Source organism: Herpailurus yagouaroundi, unplaced genomic scaffold, assembly GCF_014898765.1.
Source record: "Herpailurus yagouaroundi ecotype Mexico unplaced genomic scaffold, PumYag 140, whole genome shotgun sequence".
Classification (NCBI taxonomy): domain Eukaryota; kingdom Metazoa; phylum Chordata; class Mammalia; order Carnivora; family Felidae; genus Herpailurus; species Herpailurus yagouaroundi.
The window spans coordinates 26875464-26899669 of record NW_024412395.1 but is presented as its reverse complement, the minus strand read 5'-3'; the positions used below and the strand labels follow the sequence as shown (position 1 = coordinate 26899669).

At 40.4% G+C, this 24206-nt stretch overlaps 1 protein-coding gene across 4 annotated transcripts in view; it reads right to left on the bottom strand.

Moving 5' to 3' along the window:
• Positions 1-24206, bottom strand: part of ARHGAP15 (Rho GTPase activating protein 15) — a 619122-nt gene that overhangs the window by 28736 nt on the left and 566180 nt on the right. The window contains exon 14 of one of the 4 annotated variants that reach the window (XM_040474977.1): positions 18309-18336. The exons of 1 other annotated variant lie outside the window; for it this stretch is intronic. In XM_040474977.1, coding sequence (XP_040330911.1) covers positions 18324-18336 — 13 coding nt within the window. In that variant the 3' untranslated portion in view covers positions 18309-18323. Of the gene's footprint in view, positions 1-18308; positions 18337-19046; positions 19453-24206 lie in introns of those variants that run through there. 2 more of the 4 variants (XM_040474975.1, XM_040474976.1) reach the window with 2 other exon arrangements.

Here is a 24206-nt window from a genome sequence, read left to right as displayed (position 1 = left end):
TGGCTATCTTTGTCTGTCCCCAAACACAGGTCACAGAGGCTTCCAAGACAGAGTTGGCCTGCAGCTGGTTCTTTTAATCTCATTATGTGGGTCCGTCTTCTCAGCTTGAAAACCATTAGTGACTTTCTACTGCCTGTTAGGCAAAATCACAGTTCCTTACTAAGACATACTAGTTTTTTCATAACTTGGTTCCAGCCTCTCTTTCCAGTTCCCCCCATTTAATGCTCTCCATGAGCACTCACAAGAATATTCTTTTTCCTCCCAGTGGGTACACCTGGCCATATTTCATTATGGCTGTTTGGGCCAGGGGTGGAGGCTTGAACCAAAGAATGGGACCAAACACATTGCCTTTCTTGGCATCTAAACTCAGTGTTAAGAAGGATGCTCCAGTCTGTGCAAATGGCTGTTAATACAAGTTCTTTACAGAGCAGAGGATACAATTTGGATTGTATAACTATTTCAATTCATGGATTAAGAAAAACAAACTAAACACGCTGCCTTGGCTCATAAATCTTTGTCTCACCAAAGGGAATTATTAAACTTTAAATTGTTTTTTTTTTAATGTTTGGTGTTTGTTTACTTATTTTGAGTGAGAGAGAGAGAGAGAGAGAAAGCGGGGGAGGGGCAGAGAGAGAGAGGGAGAGAGAATCCCAAGCAGGCTCAGTGCTGTCAGCACAGAGTCCCAGTCAGGACTTGAACTCGTGAACAATGAAATCATGACCTGAGCCAAAACCAAGAGTTAGACACTTAGCCAACTGAGCCACCCAGGTTACCCTAAACTTTAAATTGCTATTTACACCAAAATATTTGAAATTATAGTGACTACAGAAGATGTATCTCACATAAATGGTGAAATCAGTCAATCTCCATGATGTTCTGATAGAGACCTGGAGGTTGTACGAATCTAAGTAACTGAACTGGTTCAAGTCACCTTTAACCAGCAAGCCATCCTATATAGTACTGGGGTCTGCTGGGTGGCCAGTGATTACTTGAGAAAAATCCAAATCTTTGAACATGCAGTGGGGATGGAATATGTTTTTATTGCTTAGGACTCTTTAATACTTCACAGACAATCATCAGGGAAATATAAACCAAAACCACCATGAGATACCACTGCACACCTGTCAGAATGTCTAAAATTAACAACTCTGGAAACAACAGATGTTGGTGAGGATATGGAGAAAGGGGAACCCTTTTGCACTGTTGGTGGGAATGCGAACTGGTGCTGTCATGCTGGAAAACAGTATGCAGGTTCTTCAACAAATTAAAAATAGAACTACCCTACAACCCAGCAATTGCACCACTAGGTATTTATCCAAATACGATAAATATCCAGAATATACAATAACATAATAAATGCTGACTTAAAGGGGCACATGTACCCCAATGTTTATAGCAGCACCATCAACAGTAGCCAAATTATGGAAAGAGCCCAAATGTCCATCAACTGGTGAATGGATAAAGAAGATGCCTAAATATATATATTTAGACACACACACATACACACACACACACATATACATACACACACACAATGGAATACTACTTGGCGATGAAAAAGAATGAAATCTTGCTTTTTGCAACTACATGGATGGAATTAGAGGGATTATGCTAAGCGAAACAAGTCAGAGAAAGACAGATATCATATGATGTCACTCATCTGTGGAATTTGAGAAACACAACGGATGAACATAGGGGAAGGGAAGAAAAAACAAGGTGAAAACACGGAGGGAGGCAACCTATAAGAGACTCTTAAATACAGAGAATAAACAGGATTGCTGTAGGGGAGGTGGGTGGGGAGGATGGGTAGAATGGGTGATGGACATTAAGGAGGGCATTTTTGGGGATGAGCACTGGGTGTCATATGTAAGAGATGAATCACTAGGTTTTACTTCTGAAGCCAAGACTACACTGTGCTAACTAACTTGAATTTAAATTAAAAAAAAAATACTAATACATGATAATTTATTTTCTCTTTGATCATAAACTTCAAACTTTCTGAGGCACAGACTGAGCTACTACTCATACTCTTCTCAGAAGAAGTACCTGATTACACATAAGAACTTCATTAGATTTCAGCCTTTAATGGCTACTACCTAAAACTTAACAGACTCATTAATCCCCCCAAATCCCAAATTTTAAAACATATATGCTGCCAATACTTTCCATTTTTGTGGCACTCTGATTTTGAGTCTTGCAAGACAGTAACAAATAAGTTCCAGAAATCTTCATGAGATCATCATGAAGAATTGGAAGAATAATTCCTTAATTTTTTGCATTTGGACGGTGCATGTGGAAAGCATATTCTGATCTTCTTTTAGGTTCTACCCAACTGATAGTGTCATTTCAATGTGTGAGATCGGTTTCTATGTTTTCATGGTTAGAAATGAACATATAGTCTATTATTTAAGACTACAGTTAGAAATGGATTTAGGGCAGCACCATGTATTCATCTTTCATGTCCCACCATTTTCTATTCACATTGTCTTATTTTGCCCAATACATAGTTGTGACTATAGGAGGCATGTTTAACATTCTGGTTTTAAAGTTTTAAATATACCAGCTATGGAAGAATGTTTAAAAAATGCCAGTAAATATGCCAAATATGAGATAAATTTTCAAGAACTAGGGGCACACAAGAAGATAAAGAGGATGAAGAAGATGGGTGAAATACCACAGAAGCTTTCTTGGCTGACTTGTACTTAGCCACCTCTCTGTTTCCTCTGCAAAATACCCTGACCCAAGGCCACAATACACTGAATCTTTGTGGCTAGTTAATGACTCTGCACTGTGCACATCTGTTCCCACTAGAGGGAAGTCCCAGGAGAGAGTCTCGAACAAGTTTATGCCAGTCGTATTTATTTTTGTAATTATGCAATTTAATTAAATAATATGTAAACTGATGAAATAGAGAAAGAAAGAAAAGAGAGTTGCTTTGGGGAGCACTTTCTTTGAAGAGAAGATAAATTTGACTCTATACAAAATTATGAAGGGTTTTCTCTGAAGATGGGGGTAGGTCTGAGAGAACTCGCAAGGTATTTCCCAAATTTATCATCATAAATTTTTCTTGGGCCTTTTTTTTTTGAAGATTTTTTTTTTATTTTGAAGTAATCTCTACACGCAATGTGAGGCTCAAACTGACAACCTGGAGATCAAGAGTTGCATGCTCCACTCTCTGAGCCAGCCAGGTGACCCTATCTTGGATTTTTAAATTTTGCTTTCTCTTAGGTTTAGTCCCTCATTCTATTTCATATGATCATAGTTTCTAACTACCATTTCCTGAGCACTCAGTATGTGCCAAGCACTGTGTAAAGAGATTTGTTTGCATTATCTTATTTGATATGCATAGTGATAACTATTAATTATTGAACAATTACCTTATGTGCTTGGTCTTATGCTGAGCAGATCATATACATTGTCCATTTAATTCTTATAGTACACCAATTTTTAGATATGCAAATTGAAACACAGAATGAATGAGAACTTTGTCCACATTCACACGACTAATAAGTAAAAGAGCGGGGACTGGAACCTAGCTCTATTTAACTCAAAAGCCTTCTCTCTTATTACTATACTGTATTACCTCCACCTATAGAGGCTTTAAGGATCTGCCTTATTTATTTTTGTAGCCCCGGTGCCTAGTTCAGTGCTTATCTGACGTTAGGGACTCATTAGTGTTACATGGATGAAGGAGGGCATGCATGGAGGGATATTACTGAAGTTCTGCTTGATAGAGCTTGGTGTCAGTTTTCTAGAAAATGAGAATGAGAGATTCCTTATTTATAGACACAGTGTCCCTTAATATAACTTAGTCTTCATTTACTTCTCCTATTGATTGACACATTAAGATAAGATATAGGATAATGATGTTGGGAAAATAAGAGATGGTAGCTATAATTTACTGTTGTGGACAGTAGATTCCCACCCTCCCCCCCACCTTCTACTCATCATTTTTGTTTTCTTTTTGGTAATACCATCTTTGGGGGAAACCGTCTCTATGGCAGTCCCAGCCTCTATGTTTTGAGTGGAGTTGACCTAGTCCTTGGCTCGAGGGATGGGCTTGTAGCCCATGTCTGACTCATGAGATCCCTGCATTCCTCTGCCACAGTGAATGGATTAGGAACAAATATGGAATAAACAAGGGATCTGAGCCAGGCCAAGGAGAGCTATTCCTGGGAATTTTCTATTCCCACAACAAACGAGAAGCTTACTTGTCCCTGAGGATGCTAAACTGGTATGATACAATCCTGCTTCTACCGTCTTGCTGCCAGCAGGAAGCATTTTAAGTGAAAATGACGTGAACCAAGAGATGAGCAGTTTAGAGACGGCAAGAGGCAAATTCCTAGCAATACCTTTTGGGCACTTGGATCTAGTCATCCCCAAAGTCACCTCTAATCATAAGTTTCCATTAAGTAACCCAATGAATTCTCTTTTCTGCCTGGACAGTTTGAGTTGGACTTTTGTCTTTGCACCAAACTTAGCATTTCTCAAGTATCTATAGGAATCTAAGAAATGTTTTCATAATGCATATGATTGGGATCAAATGGATCAATCCAGAAACCATGGCTTATAAATATTTAGGGGAGAAAAAGAGATGACATCTAAAAGAAAGCAAAACAAAACATAATTATACATAAAGCTGAATCTAATATCTTTCTAATATCTGGCTCTAATATCTTAGCCCTAGCTGGTGTTTTAACTTTGGTGCTTAGTAACACATTTTGCTCTTCAACTTAAAAGAAGACTCACTAACCTGTAAGTAAGATGGCTTGAAGAATAGAAAACCTAGCATTTCAGAATCTGTATTTTTTAGGGCTGTATAGATAAAGTCAGAATGTTGAGGAGGAATACCCCCCACAATGTTTTAAAATGAATTCTTAGGACTCCTGGGTGGTTCAGTTGGTCAGGCGTCTGACTTTGGCTCAGGTCATGATCTCTCTGCTTGTGAGTTTGAGTCCTGTATCGGGCTCTGTGCTGACAGCTCAGAGCCTGGAGCCTGCTTCAGATTCTGTGTTTCCCCCCGCCCCCCGCTCTCTCTCTCTCTCTCTCTGCACGCCTCCCCCCACCCCCCCGCTCATGTTCTGTGTCACTCTCTCTCAAATACACATTAAAAAAAATAAAATGATTTATTTAATTTAAGACTTCTTCAAGCAGTATTTTCTTCCTACTCACTTGGAAAACACACACTCACGTATACATATCCATGCAGAAACAGAAATCCATTCAGGTACAATCTAGCTTGTGATCAAGAACTGCTAAAATAGGACCTTTATCATCAGCACAGCACATCCCAAAATGTCTTTGTAAAATAAATCAAATTATATGAGTTAATTGATTCCAGGCAACATCAGCAAGTGCAGGTGGAGACTGAATAACAGGATGCTTATTAATGAAGTACTATTAATCAAAATTGACAATACCAATTCTGTTTGTTGTATTTGAAAGCTACCTGCAGTGGTTATAGATATATTTGCTGAATTTTAAAACATAGTTTTGAAAAAGAAGACAAAGGCTATAGTAACACATGGGATTTTTAGCTGTGGATTTTGGACTACTGATATTTAAATGCTGAAAAGATACTTCTAAATGCAACTTGACAAGCAATGCCAAAGGTGCCAGTGGTAATTAATTAGCCCTTAATTGAGACCACAGAACAACAGGACATAGGAATTGGTACCCACTGCCATTTCCCCCTTAGGCTCCGTCTTCTGAGAGCCAGGGGTGTGGCTGCACCCAGAAGGTCACAAAGTAAATTAGGAGAACACATTGAAACTGGACATTGTTGATGGGTCTCCTTTACCCTTTGCTGTTGCCCCTGGCTATCTGTGATGAGACAAGGACCTTGATTGTTTGAAGGGGAAGTTAGGGTTCACACACATCTTTAGATGTGCCAGGTGAGTGTTGCCCTCACATCCTAGACCAGTTAGGCTGGACACTTCATGAAAAGATGAAGCCTATGAATCAAATGTTAACAATGGGAATGAGGGCAGGCCAACATAAAACAACTTAAATTTGGAATAAAGATATATTTGAATTTGTAGGCTTTGTTAGGTTGTATTTAATTTTTTTTGTAAGAATACATTTAGATCAGGCTGTTTTTTAAAGAAAAATATAGATATTATAATTATAGTTTGGACTTCTATGATGACTTAAAAAGTTTAAAGACTCCCCAGGATATAGAACCTGTGTCTTCATAGATAGGACATTTCAACAAAGGGGAATGAAAATTCTTGCTTCATAACTCCATAGACTGAGCAAATGAAAAAATGGAAATGAATTCTCCTAGTCTCTGAATAAATCTAAAGATAGTTTCTGACTGAAAATTTATGGTAGCTTGTCTTATAACAGACAAGTTGGAGATACAGTTTGTTAAACTTGCCAGTGTTTTCTGAAAAATAAAGTTTGGGCAGTTTTAATTTTTCTCTTAGAACTGAAATCAGTAACTAACTGAAGGTACAGTTCATTGATGTGACTAGAAATTGAAATCTAGGTTCTTGAGTAACAGACCCTCAATCCATGCGGATTATATTACTTTTGAAGGGCCTTCACTCTCCAAAATGGGCTCAGATAAAGTATAAAAGTCATATATACATCTGGAAAAAGACTCTTCAGGGATCTGCTTTATTTGGTCACACACATGCCTGCAGTTAAAACCAATCAGATACCCATCCTTTCAACACTCTTAGAGAGGGCTTGACTCTGATTCTTTGGAGGCCCTTGAGAATTTGTCATAGACAATAATACCCACTGACAAAGCAGAGGGCAATGACAATTTGGTGAGAAGTACTCTCTCCCTCTTCCTAACTGATTCCCTTTCCATGGCTCATTCACTGAATCAAGTTGGTTCTCATGAACTGAGAGTCGCCTTGATGTCACTGCTGCTTACCACAACTGGAGAAATCTGAACAAGGGCTTTCTTAATTAACTGAGGTATTCACATGATGTGACTGGAGTAGACCAGTGGTTCCTAGCCTCTGTTACCATCAAAGAACCCAACTGAAGGTTATTGATGGCAATAGAAATGCCACCTGGTGGCCTCAGAATAAGTGATAAAATAAGCTTCTCTTTATTGTCTTGATATTAGTTCGTGAAGAAACTTCAAGAAAACCATTATCTTTCAGTCTTAGTCAGCCCCCATCTCTGTGTTTTAAAATATTAGTTTGCACATCTTATGGTATTTGAAGATAAATTCATTTTAAAACTCAGATATTTGTACTGCTTACTGGGATTTTTTTTTTATTCTATGAAAATCCCATCTCTCTTTCATTGGCCTCTAAACTTCTGATTTTAATCCTGACAGGTTGCATCTTTACACCTCCTGGAACTCCACACATTTCAGATCTTCCCTGAAGTACAACTTCATAATTATCGTCTCATGCATGGCTGAAATGATACATGAGGCCATGAGCCACCCACTTCTATCCTCTCAGTAAACATTTCTGAACTTGTTCTGTAAATTTGAGCACCGATTTTATTTTCTTAATTAATTTTATTATGTATTAAACTGATTTATGTTCCCAGTGTATCAAATAAAAGCATTTACTGTATATGAAACATGCATTCAATATAAAAAAGCGAAAATACATTTAAAATGAGTAAGAAAACAAGAGCAGAGGGAAAATAAGGGGTAAGGTTAGAAAAGTATCTAAGGTGTATGCTCTCAAGTTGCAAATGCTTGTCAAGTTTGACTGGAGCCTTGCTTCATTCCCTGTGAGTCATATCACTTCCAGGTAGGCTACCAGTGATCAAATTTACTGCTAACCTCTGAAAACATTTCTGCTTTCCTTGTACTTTTTTATGTGACCACATCTGTTCAGAGGCACTACGATTCAGAATTTCTTATTATTTTCACTTTTGCAAGGGAGACTGGTGTAGAGAACAGGTCCCATATTAATTTACTCATTCATTCATCTACTCATGAAAGTCACAAAATAGTGTGACTTTTATGTGCCAGTTAATCAGGAGGGAGGCAGTTTTGCATAGAAGTTAGGCATCAGATCTTTGGGTTCAGACAGACCTGCATTCTAATACTGACCCCACTACTTTTTAGTTGGGTGACCTAGGAAAAAAAAGAACGTGGTTCCTCTGGATGCTAGATTTTGGCTACATCAACTGAGAGTAATGCCTATTTTACATGGTTCTTAAATTGAGATAATGTATTTTAAATATCCAGCAAAGTATGGGACACATGGTTAGTGTTCAATTGTGTCTATTCATGCTAGGCATTCTGGAAGAATTAAAAAAGCACAAGGATAGCCTTTGGCCTACTGCATTCACTCTACTGTATGTAAGTGTCCCAGTCACCCGTAAGGCTGTTCATAAGAAGGGCTAGGAGTTTAGAGCAGGGAAAGACCTCTTCAGATAGGGCCAGATCTAATCAAGCAAATCTTAAAAGACCTGGGCATTGAATCCGATTCTTTGAAGAAGTGATAGAACCTGGGATGGGCAGTCAGCATAGAGAGGAACCTGGATAGGAGCACAAGAGTATGAGCCAAGCAGTACAGCAGATGTGGGCAGTACAGTGGAGTTGATGAGGAAACTTATTTGTCTGGTGGAGTGACATGTCCAGCATGGAAGCATGGCTAGAATTCCAGGTAAAGCTAAGACAGTGAGGAAGTACTGACAATTTTATTGAAAGACATTACCTCCATTGGAAACTGCAAATCCAAGAATCCTAACTGCATTTAACTACCCAGAATAACTAGCCAGTTGGAGCTCAAGTGCCTTCGCGGTAGCTTATTTCCATTTTTTTCCCCCTTCACTATAGTAAAACTCTGTTATAGGACCTGCAAACTGGCCAGATGACCTGGGAAAGTCCCAGGTTTGCTCATCTTTTGAGGGGATTGGACAGTTTCCCTTCTGGAACTGATTTCTTGAAAACCTATAAAGCATTTCCCTATTGAAAATGAGAATAAAGGTTAGATGCTCACTGTTGCTGCTGCACCTCTACTTGCTTTTTGGACGTCTTTGGTTAAACTCCCAGATGTCTGCAAGGAAGTCTCTACACAGTGAGTCATATTTAAAAAAAAAAAAAAAAAGAAAGAAAGAAAGAAAGAAAGAAAGAAAGAAAGAAAGAAAAAACAAAAGAAGAAAGAAAAGAAAAAAGAAAAAGAAAAAAAATCTTTCTTCTTCTTCTTCCTTTTTTTTTTTAAAGGAGTGGCCTAGGTGTTGATTGGACTGAAATTCCACAGAACTGAAAACAAAACCAACTCCTTCCCCCACCCCTAAAAACAAAAACCTCCCATATGCGTCTCCCTGTGAAGCCACTTTACTACTTCCTGATTTTAAACTCAACAGTTACATTTTTAAAGAGACATCACACTTTGGAATATAAACATGTGAAATCTAAATATGAAATACAATAAAGCAGCTTGAGCCAGGCCTTGCAATGTGATTTTTTTGTTGTTGTTGTTGTTCCTTTAATTTCAGGTAGTCAGGCACTTTTGACTTTTGAACTCTGTCTCTAGCTGTGCTGCTGTTCCTTGGTGGGTTTCGAGATGAGACCAGCAGCTTCTCAGTGGCATACTTCATTCATTTTCAGAAGACACCCGTATTCTTCTCTGCTTTGCAGCATCCTTCCTCTGAGGGGCTCAGGATATTGAAGGCTCAGAACAGCCCAATATGCAAGGATATATATAGTCTTTCTGCATTACCAATTTGAGATGGTGAAAGACAAAGAGATATTGCCTATTTTTCTCTCACACAGGAAACGCCCTTTTGTGACTTACTCTCTGTGTGGACTGAGAAGAACCATTTATTTGTGCTTGAGAGAGAGTGCAAGCTGCAGAGGGGCAGAGGGGCAGAGAGAGGGAGACACAGAATCTGAAGCAGGCTCCAGGCTCTGAGCTGTCAGTTCAGAGCCCAGTGCAGGGCTCGAACTCACAAACCATGAGATCATGACCTAAGCCGAAGTCGGAAGCTTAACACACTGAGCCACCCAGGTGCCCCCAGAAGAACCTATGATTATATTGTGTGTCTAGACCCTACCTAAGCTCCCAGTTCTGGGGATAACACAGAACTGCCCAGGGTGGTGAGCAGCTCGAAGCACAGGAGACCCAAGAAACATCCTACTCACTTTGGCTGCATTCCGACAGCTCTTATTTCCTGATTTTCTACTTTGTTATTTCCTCCTCTGACATACTGCTAATGATGTTCCTATGTTTCTAACAATATCCTTAAAGTAGCTTTGTATAAAGAAGCTTTCTTACTTTTCATTAGAACACCCCAAGTAATCTACCTCCCTGACTCTCCTGCCGCCTCTGATCTATTAAGTCCAAGTACTGATCTCTAATTTTCCTTCAGTGATCCTCCATGGTCCCACTCCCATGCTTTACAACCCCTCTCAGTTTGTGATTTCTCCCTCCCATCATCACAAAAGCTCCTGAACTCATACTTCTTCCAGAAAACCTTAACTGGCTAAATTCAAGACTAGTCAAGATAACTTTCAACATATACTTTCTACAAATGCATTTGGTCACTTTGATTTAAAGCAATCGAAATCATTATTTCATTACATTTTTAATCTGCATCTGGACCATCTTTGCTTCGTTGCCATCTGTCTGAGTTTATAACTTCATGGAGAGAGCAGGATGTGTCAAAGGCACTTTTAGACTGCTATGAAGCATACCGTGAAAACTTATGGCTCATCTCACAAATATTTATCGAGCACCCACTATGTGTCAGACCCCGGACTGGGTTCTAGCATTATAGGAATGGACAACTCATATTCACCAAGTTGAAAGTTGTGGAAAGCAGTGGCGTTCTTTCAGCAGAAGGCAGAATATGCAATGACGATAAAACGTCAGAAACCAAAAACAAGGGGGATCAGGCAACAACCCTATTGGAAGATGTAGGTGGCCAGTGAAAGTTTCTCCAGGGCTTTTCGACTTGATGAAAGTCTGTGTTAAATTGAATGTCAAGCAGATTTGACCCAGGAAATAATGACCATTGAACAATATGCAGGGCATGATTGATCTCCACTTCCTGCATTGCTTAATAACCCCTTTAAAGTGTTATTGTAGTTGTCCTTGATTAGGGCAATTCATTTCCATTTTCTGAATTTAGGTCCAAAACTATGTATTTGTTTTCTTGTTTTGTTCTTGGTTTTGCTGTTGGTTTATCAGAACAACACCATAGAATGGTTCTTTTCTAAATTTCTTATGCTAGTCAAGTAGCAGGATAACTCAGGTTTCTTTTCCCCTTTTTTTCAAAGTAAGCATGCACATACAGACATCCACCTTCAGATTCTCTTTACTGGCACATCGAGGGGGGACTTGAGTGTCATTTAAGCCTGCAAAGTTGAGACCATAGCTCTGTGGCTTTGACTCTACTTCCCAGTGCTGAGTAGACTGCTGGGATTCCACAAATAAATAATAAAAATAATAATGATTTTTAAAGCATTTGGAAATGCTGAGTTGAAAGGTGTGGTGTAAGTGCACTGTTTTATTGTGAAAGTGATATCTCTCGCATTATCTGCTCCTAATGGAGGGCGGCAGTAATGGAGAGTGAGGCACTTATGCCTCTAGACCAGGGTCCCTGAAGGCGGGGTGGAGCTCCAGCCGGCACTGTGGTAACACTTACTGTACTCAGTAACTGCTTCCTTCCAATCTAGCAAGAAGGTATGAGAAGAGTGATGTTGCTGCTTGTTCCCCTAGACCTTAGAAAGTCATCTTGGCTTCGTATTGATGGAGAAAGTAACTGATAATCATACTGGAAAAATACCACAGATATAAAAATATTAACTTTCAGTTTTGGTCTCAAATAAAAACACATTTGGCATGGGACATGTCAGCCACATGGATATGAAAACAGCTTTGGTCTCTGTTAAGGGCTGTATTATGTGCCCTTGACCCTCAAAATCATCTGTTGAAATCTTAACCCCCAGGACCTCAGAATGTGACTGACTCCATTTGGAGGTAAGGTCTTTGGTGATTAAGTTAAAATGAGACCATTAGGATGGGCCCTTATCCAGTATGACTGACGTCTTTATAAGAAGAAGAAATTGGGACAAAAAACACCAGGACTGTGTGCTCACAGAGGAAAGACCGTGTGAGGACAGAGTGAGAAGACAGCCATCTGCAAACCAAGAAGAGAGGTCTCAGGAGAAACCAATCTGCTGACACTGTGCTCTTGGACTTTTAGACTCCAGAAGTGTGAGAAAATAAATTTCTGTTGTTTAAGTCACCCAGTCTGTGGGATTTCGTTATAGCAACCCTAGCAAGCTAATATAGTCTGGGATCATCCAGATTTAGGGTTCACCCTGAGCCATACAGCACAATATAGAAAAAAAATATTTTTCATACAGTATAGTCTGAATGCTTTTCCAACCAAGTCCATAACTTTAATTATAAAAGGAGCATAACCTGCATTAAATTATGAATATGTTAACATATTGAATGGGGGACAAGAAAAATAAGCACCAGATTTAGGCTACATAGGCACTTGAAGGTAGAAGTAAAAAAAATCTGGTTTCCTTGACCACATTGTCATAATATGCATATATAACAGTTTATTGAATCCAGGCTGCGTAGACAACCAGAAGAACTCTGGCTCCATACTGTCACAATGCATGCCCACAACAAAGACTCAGGGAGAACAGCCCCTTTCATTCGATCTCTCTAAGTATTACCAACACGAGAGCTGAAAACCTTACCTCTGTCTGAAGTATATCTATGTATCCATGCATAAGTTATTAACTGGGCTCCCTGGGATCTGCTGCTGAAAATATTAATATATTCAAATCTCATTCTAGCTACTGCAAAAAAACACTACATCAGATCTATGCGTTAATATCCTTCTTAGACAAAAAAATCTGGAATTGTTTTCTAAAGTTTCTTTCTTTCTCCTTGGACTCCTCTGAAACAAAGGTGATATATGGCCTAATGAGGTAAAGCGGACATCAGGTGACAGCATGCAGGGTTGACTGTACCTATAAAACACTGTTTATTTGTCCTGGAAATACAGCAGTCTTTCGTGAGGATTATGGGCTGAGTCCTGTTCACAGCATCCAATGGCAGACTTTTTTTAAAATTATACTTTCTTTTTTTTTTTATTTAAAAAAAAATTTTTTTTTCAATGTTTTTATTTATTTTTGGGACAGAGAGAGACAGAGCATGAACGGGGGAGGGGCAGAGAGAGAGGGAGACACAGAATCGGAAACAGGCTCCAGGCTCTGAGCCATCAGCCCAGAGCCCGACGCGGGGCTCGAACTCACGGACCGCGAGATCGTGACCTGGCTGAAGTCGGACGCTCAACCGACTGCGCCACCCAGGCGCCCCTAAAATTATACTTTCTTAGACATTTTACCTGATGAAAATGAGGTAGAATGCCTTCTAATTGAAGATAACGTGAATTTTAATTTGTCAATCTCCTCATGCTCATGGGCGGTGCATTCTGGACACAAATACAGCTTTGAAGGAGTTGGAAAGCAAAGCTATGCTAAGAACCAGCAAGGCAAGTGGGAGACCTGCAGAGTCAAGGTGGTGATGAGAGTGGCCATTCTTGTGACTTATCCCTTTAGATTGTCGCTCTACATTTCTGTGTCCCCAGTTAAGAGATATATATAATGACCAGCCCTGGCACCATGCAGCTTTGCCTCTTTGCTATTGGCTGCACGGAAGGCCTTTTATCAATGACAACAAACAAAGTAGGTGGTCTTTTACCTCTTCCTAGCTGCAGAAAAAAAAAAAAAAAAAAGTGACATAATTTTTCACAGCCTGAAATAATTGTGGAAGTACAGATACTGGTTAGGATCACTATGAATTATTAGTGGAAAAGTGGGTCTCAGAAGTACGTTACATGTGAAATATTTTTCGTCACTTGAACATGTGCCGTCCAGAGCTGGCCCTGTTCTAGCCGTCACAGGGAACAAACATTTCACATTCACAGATGCTCCCAATTTGGTGCGGTTTGGAGTGTAATTTAGATCAAACGTCTCCATGTAAATGAGTCAGGGTTTCTTAATTAGGTGCCTCTAAAGCAAAACCTTGGACCACATCAGTAGGTGTGGGTGTGGTGCCCACAATACTGGAATCTTTCCTATAGACAGGCTCTCAGTATCATTCAAATAGAGCTTTTTTTTTTTTTGGTTGTTTTTTTCAGGCAATAATAAATCTGCAGATGGCATAGACAGAAAGACGCTACTTCAGAAGAGCTGTCTAAAAACACTGCCTCTTTGGCAAATGCCTTAAAGTAGGTCATTCTGCTGTGATTTAGCTTTTTCTTTAGATTTGATTGCCAGCTTTTTGTTCCCATTACAAGTAGGGTGCATTCCAGTCCACAGACTTGTTCTTAATTTTTCCAACTGGTATTTGTTTACTAGGATTTGCAGATCTTCATATGAAAATGGCCAATATCCTGTCACAGTGCTAATCATGCACTTGACCACAAAACGAAATGGATCCGGGTGATAATCTGGCAATGCTGAAATATTAAATGCCTTAAACACCCAGTCTTCCCACAGCAAAACTGCGTTGATTTATATGGGTAGGTTTGTTGAAATAATTGTCCCATCTTTTATACATGTGAAAAGAAGAGGTGACAGGATGTAAATGGAAAACTTTTACAAGCCATACAGCCATTTGTATAGATATTCAGGTTATCTGCTTTTATACTTGTCATTGTTTGTGTTTTTTATAGGGGGAAAAATCATTGGGTCCCATTTCCCTATCGAGGCTTTGGGATTTACATGCAGAACCCCCTGCAGCATTAATGAGTTACCTGCATAAATCCCCTGGCAATCGATGGGCACATAGACCTTGTTTTGTTATATTAATTATTCCTCACAGAACCTTGACACTGACATTAAATGAGGCCTTAAAAAATCTTGATGAAGGTCTTAAGGTATCTTTTACTGTTCAAATATTAGCATTGCAAAAACAATGTCTAAGGCATTATTCATTTCGTGGTACCGCAGGGAAGGAGGGATTAAAATAAGGGCACAGGGAGTGAACTTTCTGGTCTTAACTCTTTATTGCCTAGAGGCCACTTTTCCTAGGACTGAGTTATAATCCTCAAATTGTGATAATGACTAAAATAAATATTAAGATCACAATGAATAAAAAAGTACTGTGTCAATTTCCTCCAGATTGGTTTTGAGTATGGTGTCTCCTCCACAGGCCAAGTTTTGTCTTGGCATGGTGGTGTTCCCAGGTGAATTCCAAAGTGTCATAAGCTGATTATTCTTTTTTAAAACTATAATTTATTGTCAAATTGGCTTACATACAACACCCAGTGCTCATCCCAACAGGTGCCCTCCTCAATGCCCATCACCCATTTTCCCCTCTCCCCCACGCCCTCATCCACCCTCAGTTTGTTCTCTGTATCTAAGGGTCTCTTATGGTTTGCCTCCCTCTCTCTGTGTTTGTAACTTTTTCCCCCTTCCCCTCCCCCCATGGTCTTCTGTGAAGTTTCTCAAGATCCACATATGAGTGAAAACATATGGTATCTGTCCTTCTCTGACTGACTTATTTCACTCAGCATAATACCCTCCAGTTCCATCCATGTTGCTGCAAATGGCATGATTTCATTCTTTCTCATTGCCAAGTAGTGTTTCATCGTATATATAAACTACATCTTCTTTATCCATTCATCAGTTGATGGACATTTGGGCTCTTTCCATATTGTTGAAAGTGCTGCTATAAACATTGGGGTACAAGTGCCCCTATGCATCAGCACTCCTGTATCCCTTGGGTCAATTCCTAGCAGTGCTATTGCTGGGTCACAGGGTAGATCTATTTTTAATTTTTTGAGGAACCTCCACACTGTTTTCCAGAGAGGCTGCACCAGTTTGCACTCCCACCTATAGTGCAAGAGGGTTCCCATTTCTCCACATCCTTGCCAGCATCTGTACTTTCCTGATCTGTTCATTTTAGCCACTCTGACAGGTGTGAGGTAGATTATTCTGAATTATCTGCTTACTTTCTACTTTGCTTCCCTTTCATGGTTAGTGATTCTTGTTGCGTTTGAGCCTAAAGTGGTGTGTTTCCTACCATATTCTCTCTTTAGGCTCTAAACTCTTTTGGGGAGTGCACCCACTTCCATGATTTGGAATCTTAACCCTAAAAAGTTGATTCCCAAATCTGCATCTCCTTTAATATCATAACTTCACTTACCCACCTGCTAAAATAATTTGTTAAATACCTCCTGTTGCACTAGCCTGTGCTAGTTACTCAGGGCACTACCAAGTCCAAGAAGAAATGATTCCTGCCTTCAAAGAATTAAAGTTACCCAAGGATGAGGAAAGGATTGACTACATAGAGCTGTCTATGCTTGGGGGAAGGGTGACTTCATGTCTTTGGTGCTGTATAGTTTATAGCGGGTTTATTTATAGGTAACTCTGAATGAAGTCCTTTGAGGTATAGGTATCATTGCCTCCTTCAACACAGAAGAGGAGACAGATGCTCTGAGAAGGTGTGTTATCCAAATGACACTATTAAGGGAAGCATCATCAACTCAAGACAAAGACTTAGGTTTTCTGGTTCTGAATCCAGTGCCCTTTCCACTCTCTCTCTTGGATTTAGTGCAAGATAGATCAAGTGTCTGGGCTGGACACTCTGCTTGGATTTCCAAACCTATTAAACTCTGATATAGTATATACGCTTGGCTTTCCCTTTGTATTATCTCATTCGATTACACACACATACACACACACACACACACACACACACACACACACACACACACACAAAGTAGATAAAGTTAAGCATTATTCCCATGATGAAGATGACAAAACAATGGCAAAGTAGTGAAGTGACATGTCTAAAGTTATTCAAGAAGCTCACACCCAAGCCGGGGCTGGAACTCAGTTCTTCAGATTCTCTCAACCCATCAGAGACAAATGCCTGAAACACTTCCCCTCACAAATAACTCTTTCCAATTAGACTGATAACTGGATAATTTAAATAGTTTTCCAATTTTCTTAGGATATATTCTCAGCATACCAATTATTATTTTTTAAAATTTTTAACACTTATTCATTGTTTTTGAGGACAGAGAGAGACAGAGCATGAGTAGGGTAGGGGCAGAGAGAGAGAGGGAGACAGAATCTGATACAGGCTCCAGGCTTTGAGCTGTTATTACAGAGCTGGATGCGGGGCTCGAAATCAGGCTGCGGGGCTGCGAATCAGGACCTGAGCTGAAGTCGGATGCTTAACTCACTGAGCCACCGAGGCACCCCAGCATACCGATTCTTTTAAAGATTTTACTGGGGTTTTTTTGTTGATGTTTGTTTTAAGTAATCTCTACACCCTACCTGGGGCTTCAACTTACAACCCTGGCATCAAGAGTTGCATCTTCTATTGACTCAGTCAGCCAGGCACCTCCTGATTCTTTTAAAACAGAAGTCAGTTCATGCCATTCCTGTTCCCAAGTCTACAAATGGCTCTCCCTTTCTTTTCACTTGGAGCAAAAGACCAGTACCTCATAAGGGCCTTGTCAATGATGTGGCTCCCTTCTCCTCTTTTCCCCTCCCTCCCTCGGTTCCTGAAGACACCAAATGTTAGGTGTCCTCTCTGCCTGGAATGCTTTGACTCCAAGTATCTACTTCACTAACTCCTCATCTTTTCTCAAACATCACCTTCTCTCCAAGGGACCTTAATTATTACTGCAAACCCCCCCTCACCACTCTTGATCCTCCTCCTCTGCCCCATTTTCTTGAGTTCCTTAGCAGGCACCACTGTCTAATATATGTAGTATTTCCTTATTTATTATGCTTGTTTTATTGATTTGTTTATATTATATGTATTGCATAAACTCCATGTGAGCAAAGGTGATTAAACTTAGATGCATAAGCTTACTGATGGATTGTCAGTTCCTAGAAGAGTGCCTGGCACCTAGGTGGTGCTCCACCAAAGTTGACCAAGTTTCCACCAGTGACATCTCCATTCTCTTTAGTCTACTCATTGGACACCTTGGCATTGACTTCAATTCTTTCCAGTCATCCATCCATCATATCAAACCAACCAGCAAGAACTCTTGACTTCCTTGAAAGTCTGTCTAGGAATAACCCTCTTCCCACAGAGCTCCATAGCCAACATGGGGAATAATTGCTTTCTGGTCATGGCAAGATAACGGCTCAGTTTAACCCACTTTGCTCCAGCCCCCTTCTTCAGCCCTTCCATCCCCAAATCATTTTCATATGACTGCTTAATAAATTGAGACACTTGAAACAAAAGTTCTTCACCTGCTCAATAACCTGCCTTGGTTCCCGGTAGAATCTGAGACGTGAAATTCCAGCTTTTCTGCAGGCACCACTCATAACCTGGCTCCTCCCCGCACTTGGGTCTTCGCCTCCTTTGCTCCCTGTCACGGTTGGCACAGGCTGCTCATGGCCACATCCTGGCTTCCTTTGGCCTTTCTCAAGCCGGCCCATGGAACATTCTGGTATTTCCAAAATTCCACCTGTGCATTAAAGCCTAACTCAGTGTCCACTTTTCACTGGAGACTTCTCAACTCTTGTAGTCTATTTCTGTCTGTACCTACTCCTTAACAGTTAATTCTTCCTTACTCTCTCTTCTTAAGTGCTTTGTCCCCTGTCAGAACTTTACATTTCTTACTTTATACTTCTTTTATCTACCCAGATCTCCCCAGTGTGGTATGGAGCACACAGTAGACACTCCAGACATCCTGATGATTCCTTGATGGATACTTACATTCTTCTCCTTTTTGTATATGTACTTTACCCTACTGGCTTTAGACAGTGGAGCATTTCAAATGATATATTTTGAATGATACCCTAAATTTATATATCTTTGGCAAGTAATAGCATTTTGCATCTATACTGATGAGCTATATATTAGGATAAATGTATATTTAAACCCCAGCCTTATCTAGTTTACAGCATGTTTACAACATGTCTAAATGTAGGAACTCATGCTCCTTTCACCAGGGATTAATTGGATCTTGCTTTTTAAGTGTGTGTATGCGAGCGTGTGTGTGTGTGTTCCTTCCCATACATCTAAAGTGAATTCTATCATCAAGAAGTCACAAAATACGTAGATATCAGTATAAGAAGCACTTAGGAAATAACTAGATAAAGAATATAATCATTAATCCAACTAACAATTAAATCTTTAATGGTACATGCGGGTTTTAGCATGAAAGCCTCTGTAGCACGCAGCAATAAATTAAGTTTGCATAATATAAGCTTAAAAATGGCCCATTCTTTGATGTTCTGCAGCAACTCTGATTCTATTTTACAAAGCTTTGAAGGAAGATTATCACTCCCTTCACCGTCCATTGGTCAAGCTTTGAAGGTCTGCATTCTGCTATCTTGTCTTCTCTTAATTCATCTTGAAAGACAGTTTTGGTTCTTGGGAGGTCATCACAGGCTGCTGCTGGCCGGTGTGTCGCTGCTACAGCACTAACCAGTGAGGGTAAAATCCCATCACTGTTCAGAGTAGGTGTCTCACTCATGAAACATGTTCAGGAACCTGACGCCGTCCCTCCTGCTGTCTCCCAAGAGCAAAAGACATTTTATGAGTAGATTTTAGGAGTGGATTGGATTCTTTACTATTTTGGACTCCCTATGTTTCTGTTCTTTAGTTCCTAGGACAAATGAAAGCCAACTTGATTATTCAGGGTGTTAAACTCGTTTTAAAGTCCTCTTTCTCTTTGTCCAGCCTCTGCTCTCTTGGTTCAGGAAGAACTCTTCCCTCTTCCCTGTAAGAACTGCCTTCAGAAATTGTGGTTCCTAGAGACCAGCAGCATCTGGGAGCTTGTTCTCTATGCAGAATCTCAGGTCCTGTCTGAGAACCCCTGAATCAGAATCTACGTTTTTAACGAGATCTCCAGGTGACCTGATGTGTAAGCACATTCAAGTTTAAGAAATCCTGGCCTAGAACTTTCTGGAATGCTTAGGCCGTAGTAGTGCTGGCCGCTGAACTAGCAGGCTGAGAAGTCTTCACAACACCCACTGCCCACCACGTGACCCACCCAAATGTCCCTTCTCATTTGAAGCCCCCTCCACACTAGTACTCGTAAGCGTGTCTCCTGGGAAAGGTGCACCTGCGCCCACAGAGGGCACCCTTTTCCCCAGCCAATTAGTTGACACCATAAAGCACTTCTGATGGAGTCTGGGCTGTGAGAGGTGAGGCCTTTTGGATGGGATGCAGGATAACGGCCCTTACCACTTGTGGTCATTAGAGTTCCCGTGGTGCTTTTTGTGAGAGAAGGGATTGTTAACCTCAGTGTCCTGGCTGACTTCCAATCTGTGTAATTGCATGCAGTCTACCTAAGTCTGCACTGTAGTTTCAATTAGGTAAAGTATTGTTCACTTCTTGTACTAAACTGCTGTGTTGTGTGGCTACAGACTGCTAATTAGCTGGTGTTTTTCAGGTGGCTGCGTTCGTGATGAACAAAACGTCTCTCTGGCCATCTCCTCCCCGCCCCTGCTATCTCCTCCTCCCAGGGTCTCACACACAACTGCATGCCTGTTTTCTTCTATATTACCATTTCTTGGATTGAAGTACTTTGGGATCAGAAATAACTAGGATGTGTCAAGGAACATTTCTTTCATTTCCCTATGTAGCCACTTGCTTCTAGGCCTACCTAGCCTATTGTAGGGTGTTTGAGGGGAAACTCGGGCAGAGAATAGCAAGAATGTGATGAGGGGTGAATAAAATAGGCCTTCCTCTGCCAAGATGAAGGGTAAATTCCTGTCATTGCCAGGGAAGTATGAATGACTTTAAGAGCTCTAGGAATTGGTTATTTTCAGTGCGATATGACTAGAGAGTGAGGCCAGAGAGAACAGGGCATGCATTTTATTTCTCCTTTCTTAATGGTTAGAAAAATATAGTGGGACATGTAAACCACCCATAAAATACCTCACTATCTCTCTGGGGGATCTCCATCTCTAAATATGGCTCTGGGAGCATGAATGGAATCCCCTTCTGATGACTCAAAGGTCAGTACCAGGGAGGCACTTATGACCCTGGAATGGCAGCTGGAAGTGAAAAAGAAGTGGGAAAAGATGAGGGAGCAGAAAGCCAAGAGGACAGAGTTGTGCTTTAATTGGAGAAGAGTTGTTTTTAAGAGAAGAAATTTTCTGGGATGTGAAATGATGGCAAAAAAAAAAAAAAGTGTTCAAATGGGAAAAAAAATCAGATTAGGTAAAACATTACTTTGCATATCTTTTCACTATGTGAGAAAATTTGTTTTGATGTCCAAGCACAGAGACACAAATTAATTAGATAAAAATTCCTGTAGAGCAGAGGTAATTTCTTTTATCTTTTCTCATCCCAAACACTATGGGAAATAAAAGAATTAATTAATGAGTGAAAAGAATGAATGAGTGAACAAAATGGATGAAAGGAAAATATTTATTAAGAGGTGTATGTTGATTGTCAGTTCATGGACAGCAGGGAAAAGTAAGTGTTTTTAGTGCCAAAGTGCCAGCACCTATGACTTGCCTACTGCTTGCTGTGGCTCTGTCCCAAAGTATTCTACTTATCTCTTTGAAAATAAGACAGAAAAGGACAGAGGTCTCCTCAATCAATACACTCACAGTATCCCTGTAAAGAAAGGCTGGTTTGCAAATCTCCTAAGAAGAGGAGGGGCTGGCGTCAGAAAGTTGGGAGTGAGAGTCAGCTGAGGGGAGTGGACTTCGTGGAGCAGAAGTGAAACATCACAACTGAATAAGGTTCCCCTGCTCTTAGGGGCTGATTGTTATCCTGGTAAAATCGTGTTCATTTCCAGCTCAGTGTCTATCATGATAGTCACTCGATGTGTATTTGTGTTCTGCATAAATGAGAGGTTGATGGTAGGCAGCCAGTGCTCCAGGATGAAGAGAGTTCTCGGAGTGAGGACGATGATGTGTAGGGAGAAAAGGCAGAAAAAAGAAAGGGGACAATGGAAGAGAAAATAGCCTGGTTAAGAAGAATGTGAATATGATACAGAAGAGGAGAAATTACTGGAAGTGAGACACAGTAATCTCTACACAAAGGGCAACATTTGGAATAAAGTTTCTGAATTCCACATGTATATTCAACTTCCTTTGTACACATTAGCAAGTTAACCTGAGGAAAAATTACAGACCGAAAAATGTCATTGAGGCAGAGATAAAACAGACTTAAGAATTCTAATCTTAAATTTGAGCTATACTGTCATGTAGGTGATCTCAAAGGAGATTTTCCCAATGTCTTGATCCAAACAGCCCCTCAATTCATGTCCTTGTTCCCCAGACGCTCTCATTTCAGTTAAGCCCATGATTTCCGTTGTGTATCTCTTCAAAGTCAAGTGTGTGTCGGGTCTGTCACTGGCCACAGACCAATTGTTATTAATGGCTGAGATTTCTTCCTGTCCACTCTTAAGTCCACTCTTCTCTCAGCCCAGACAATACAGTCTCGAGATCAGAAATCTCATATATAATCTGCACTTTTTCTTGCATGAGGAAAAAAAAAACCCAAGAACATGGGAACGTACAGCTATCCCGTGTTAACTATTCCTGGATGTCACCCTGCAGCTCTAATTTCTGCTTTCTCCTCTGCATTCTGGGTACTGCTGCCGGACTTGTCAGCACCTTGTCACGGCTTCCTCGTGCGTGGGCTACCATCGGACTCTGTGTTCTCAACAATTATCCATAAAAAACCCTACAGAATTCTTCACAAGTAAAAAATATATACATACATATTAACAGGTAAAAAAAAAAAAACGAACCTACTTTTAAAAATTTAGTATCCGGAAGCAGGTGCTGTTTGTAAATGCTGCTGTGTTGCCTCATCTTTTCCAGTCCTGTGTTGCTCTTTTGTTCGTGGTGTGGCAAGGATGTGGGAGCCAATATGATTTAACTAAATAATACACAAATGTCAAGAACACTTTCATGTCTTGTGTACAGACCAGAATAAATTACTCCGATGGAATGTTTGCTTTTCTTTTCAGGGAACAACCCCACAGTTTACAAGGAGCTATGCTGACAAGAAATGGCTAAGAAATATTATTTAAAGTAACCTATTTTAATGTAGGACTAAGTGTCTGAGGATTTCATTCTGGTTCAAAAGACAGAGGCCAGCAAAGGAAGTTGACAGGCAGACAGCAACGAGAAAACAATCTTGTCCGAGAATTCTTTTTTTTTTAATTTTTTTAACGTTTATTCATTATTTTCGAGAGACAGAAAGAGACAGAGTGCAAGCAGGGGAGGGGCAGAGAAAAAGGAAGACACAGAATCCAAAGCAGCCTCCAGGCTCTGAGTGTCAGCACAGAGCCCAATGCGGGGCTCGAACCCACGAGACATGAGATCGTGACCTGAGCTGAAGTCAGATGCTTAACCGACTGAGCCACCCAGGGGCCCCTCTTGTCCTAGAATTCTTACGGGTAGTGGGGAGAAAAATAAGTCCAGTAAGAAATGAAAATGAGGAAACTAGTTCTCAGAATTAAAGGTGAACTGAAAGGAATTGGCAGCTGCCTGGACATGCCAGCCAGAGAGGCCATGGTATCTGCTACACGTGACAGACCGAGAGACAACTGCAAAGCTCCCCAAACAACTCGCCTGAAGGGCTTGCCAGGAAGCCAGATGCTGCTTCTGGAAGAATATCTTCCGTGGTTGGGCATCTGGGTTCAGTGCTTTCCATTTAAAGAGGAGAAAGAAGGTGGTAAAAGGCAGAACCATCACTGCCTTTTAAAAAAACGTGCTTTTCTCTAAGTGTGCATATACACACACACGCGCACACACACACAGCATTAATGAATGTGGAATTGAAGCTTGTTTTTAGAAAGAATCCCAGAAATAAAACTTTCCCTGGTGCTTTTGGGTGGAAAGCAATGTGTTAGAGGGAGGGAGGAGGGAGAAAAGGAGGAGGGAGGGAGGAAGGGAGAGAGATTGAGGGAGAGAGAGAGAGAGAGAGAGAGAGAGAACAGATACCCAGAAAACCCCCTATATAAATATGTCAATTTACTAATTAGTTAGGTAATTTTATTTAAAGAGCTGAGATTATAGCTGGTGTTCAATTAAAAAGGGGGGGGGGATTCAAGTGATAGGCCTGTGCCTTTATCATAGTTGGCTGGTCTTTCTCACTTTTTGTTTTACCGTTCCTTCTTCCTTGGAAACATAATCGAGTATTGGTATTGGCAAGAAGGCAGAGTGTGGTCTAGTGGACTGGAAATCAGGTGACTTGAGGTCTGGTTGATTTTTTCCCCCTTCTACTTTGAAGTTTGCTATGTCTCTGCTCCATTAAATAGAGGAATCAAATTTTTATATACTTAATAACAGAAGA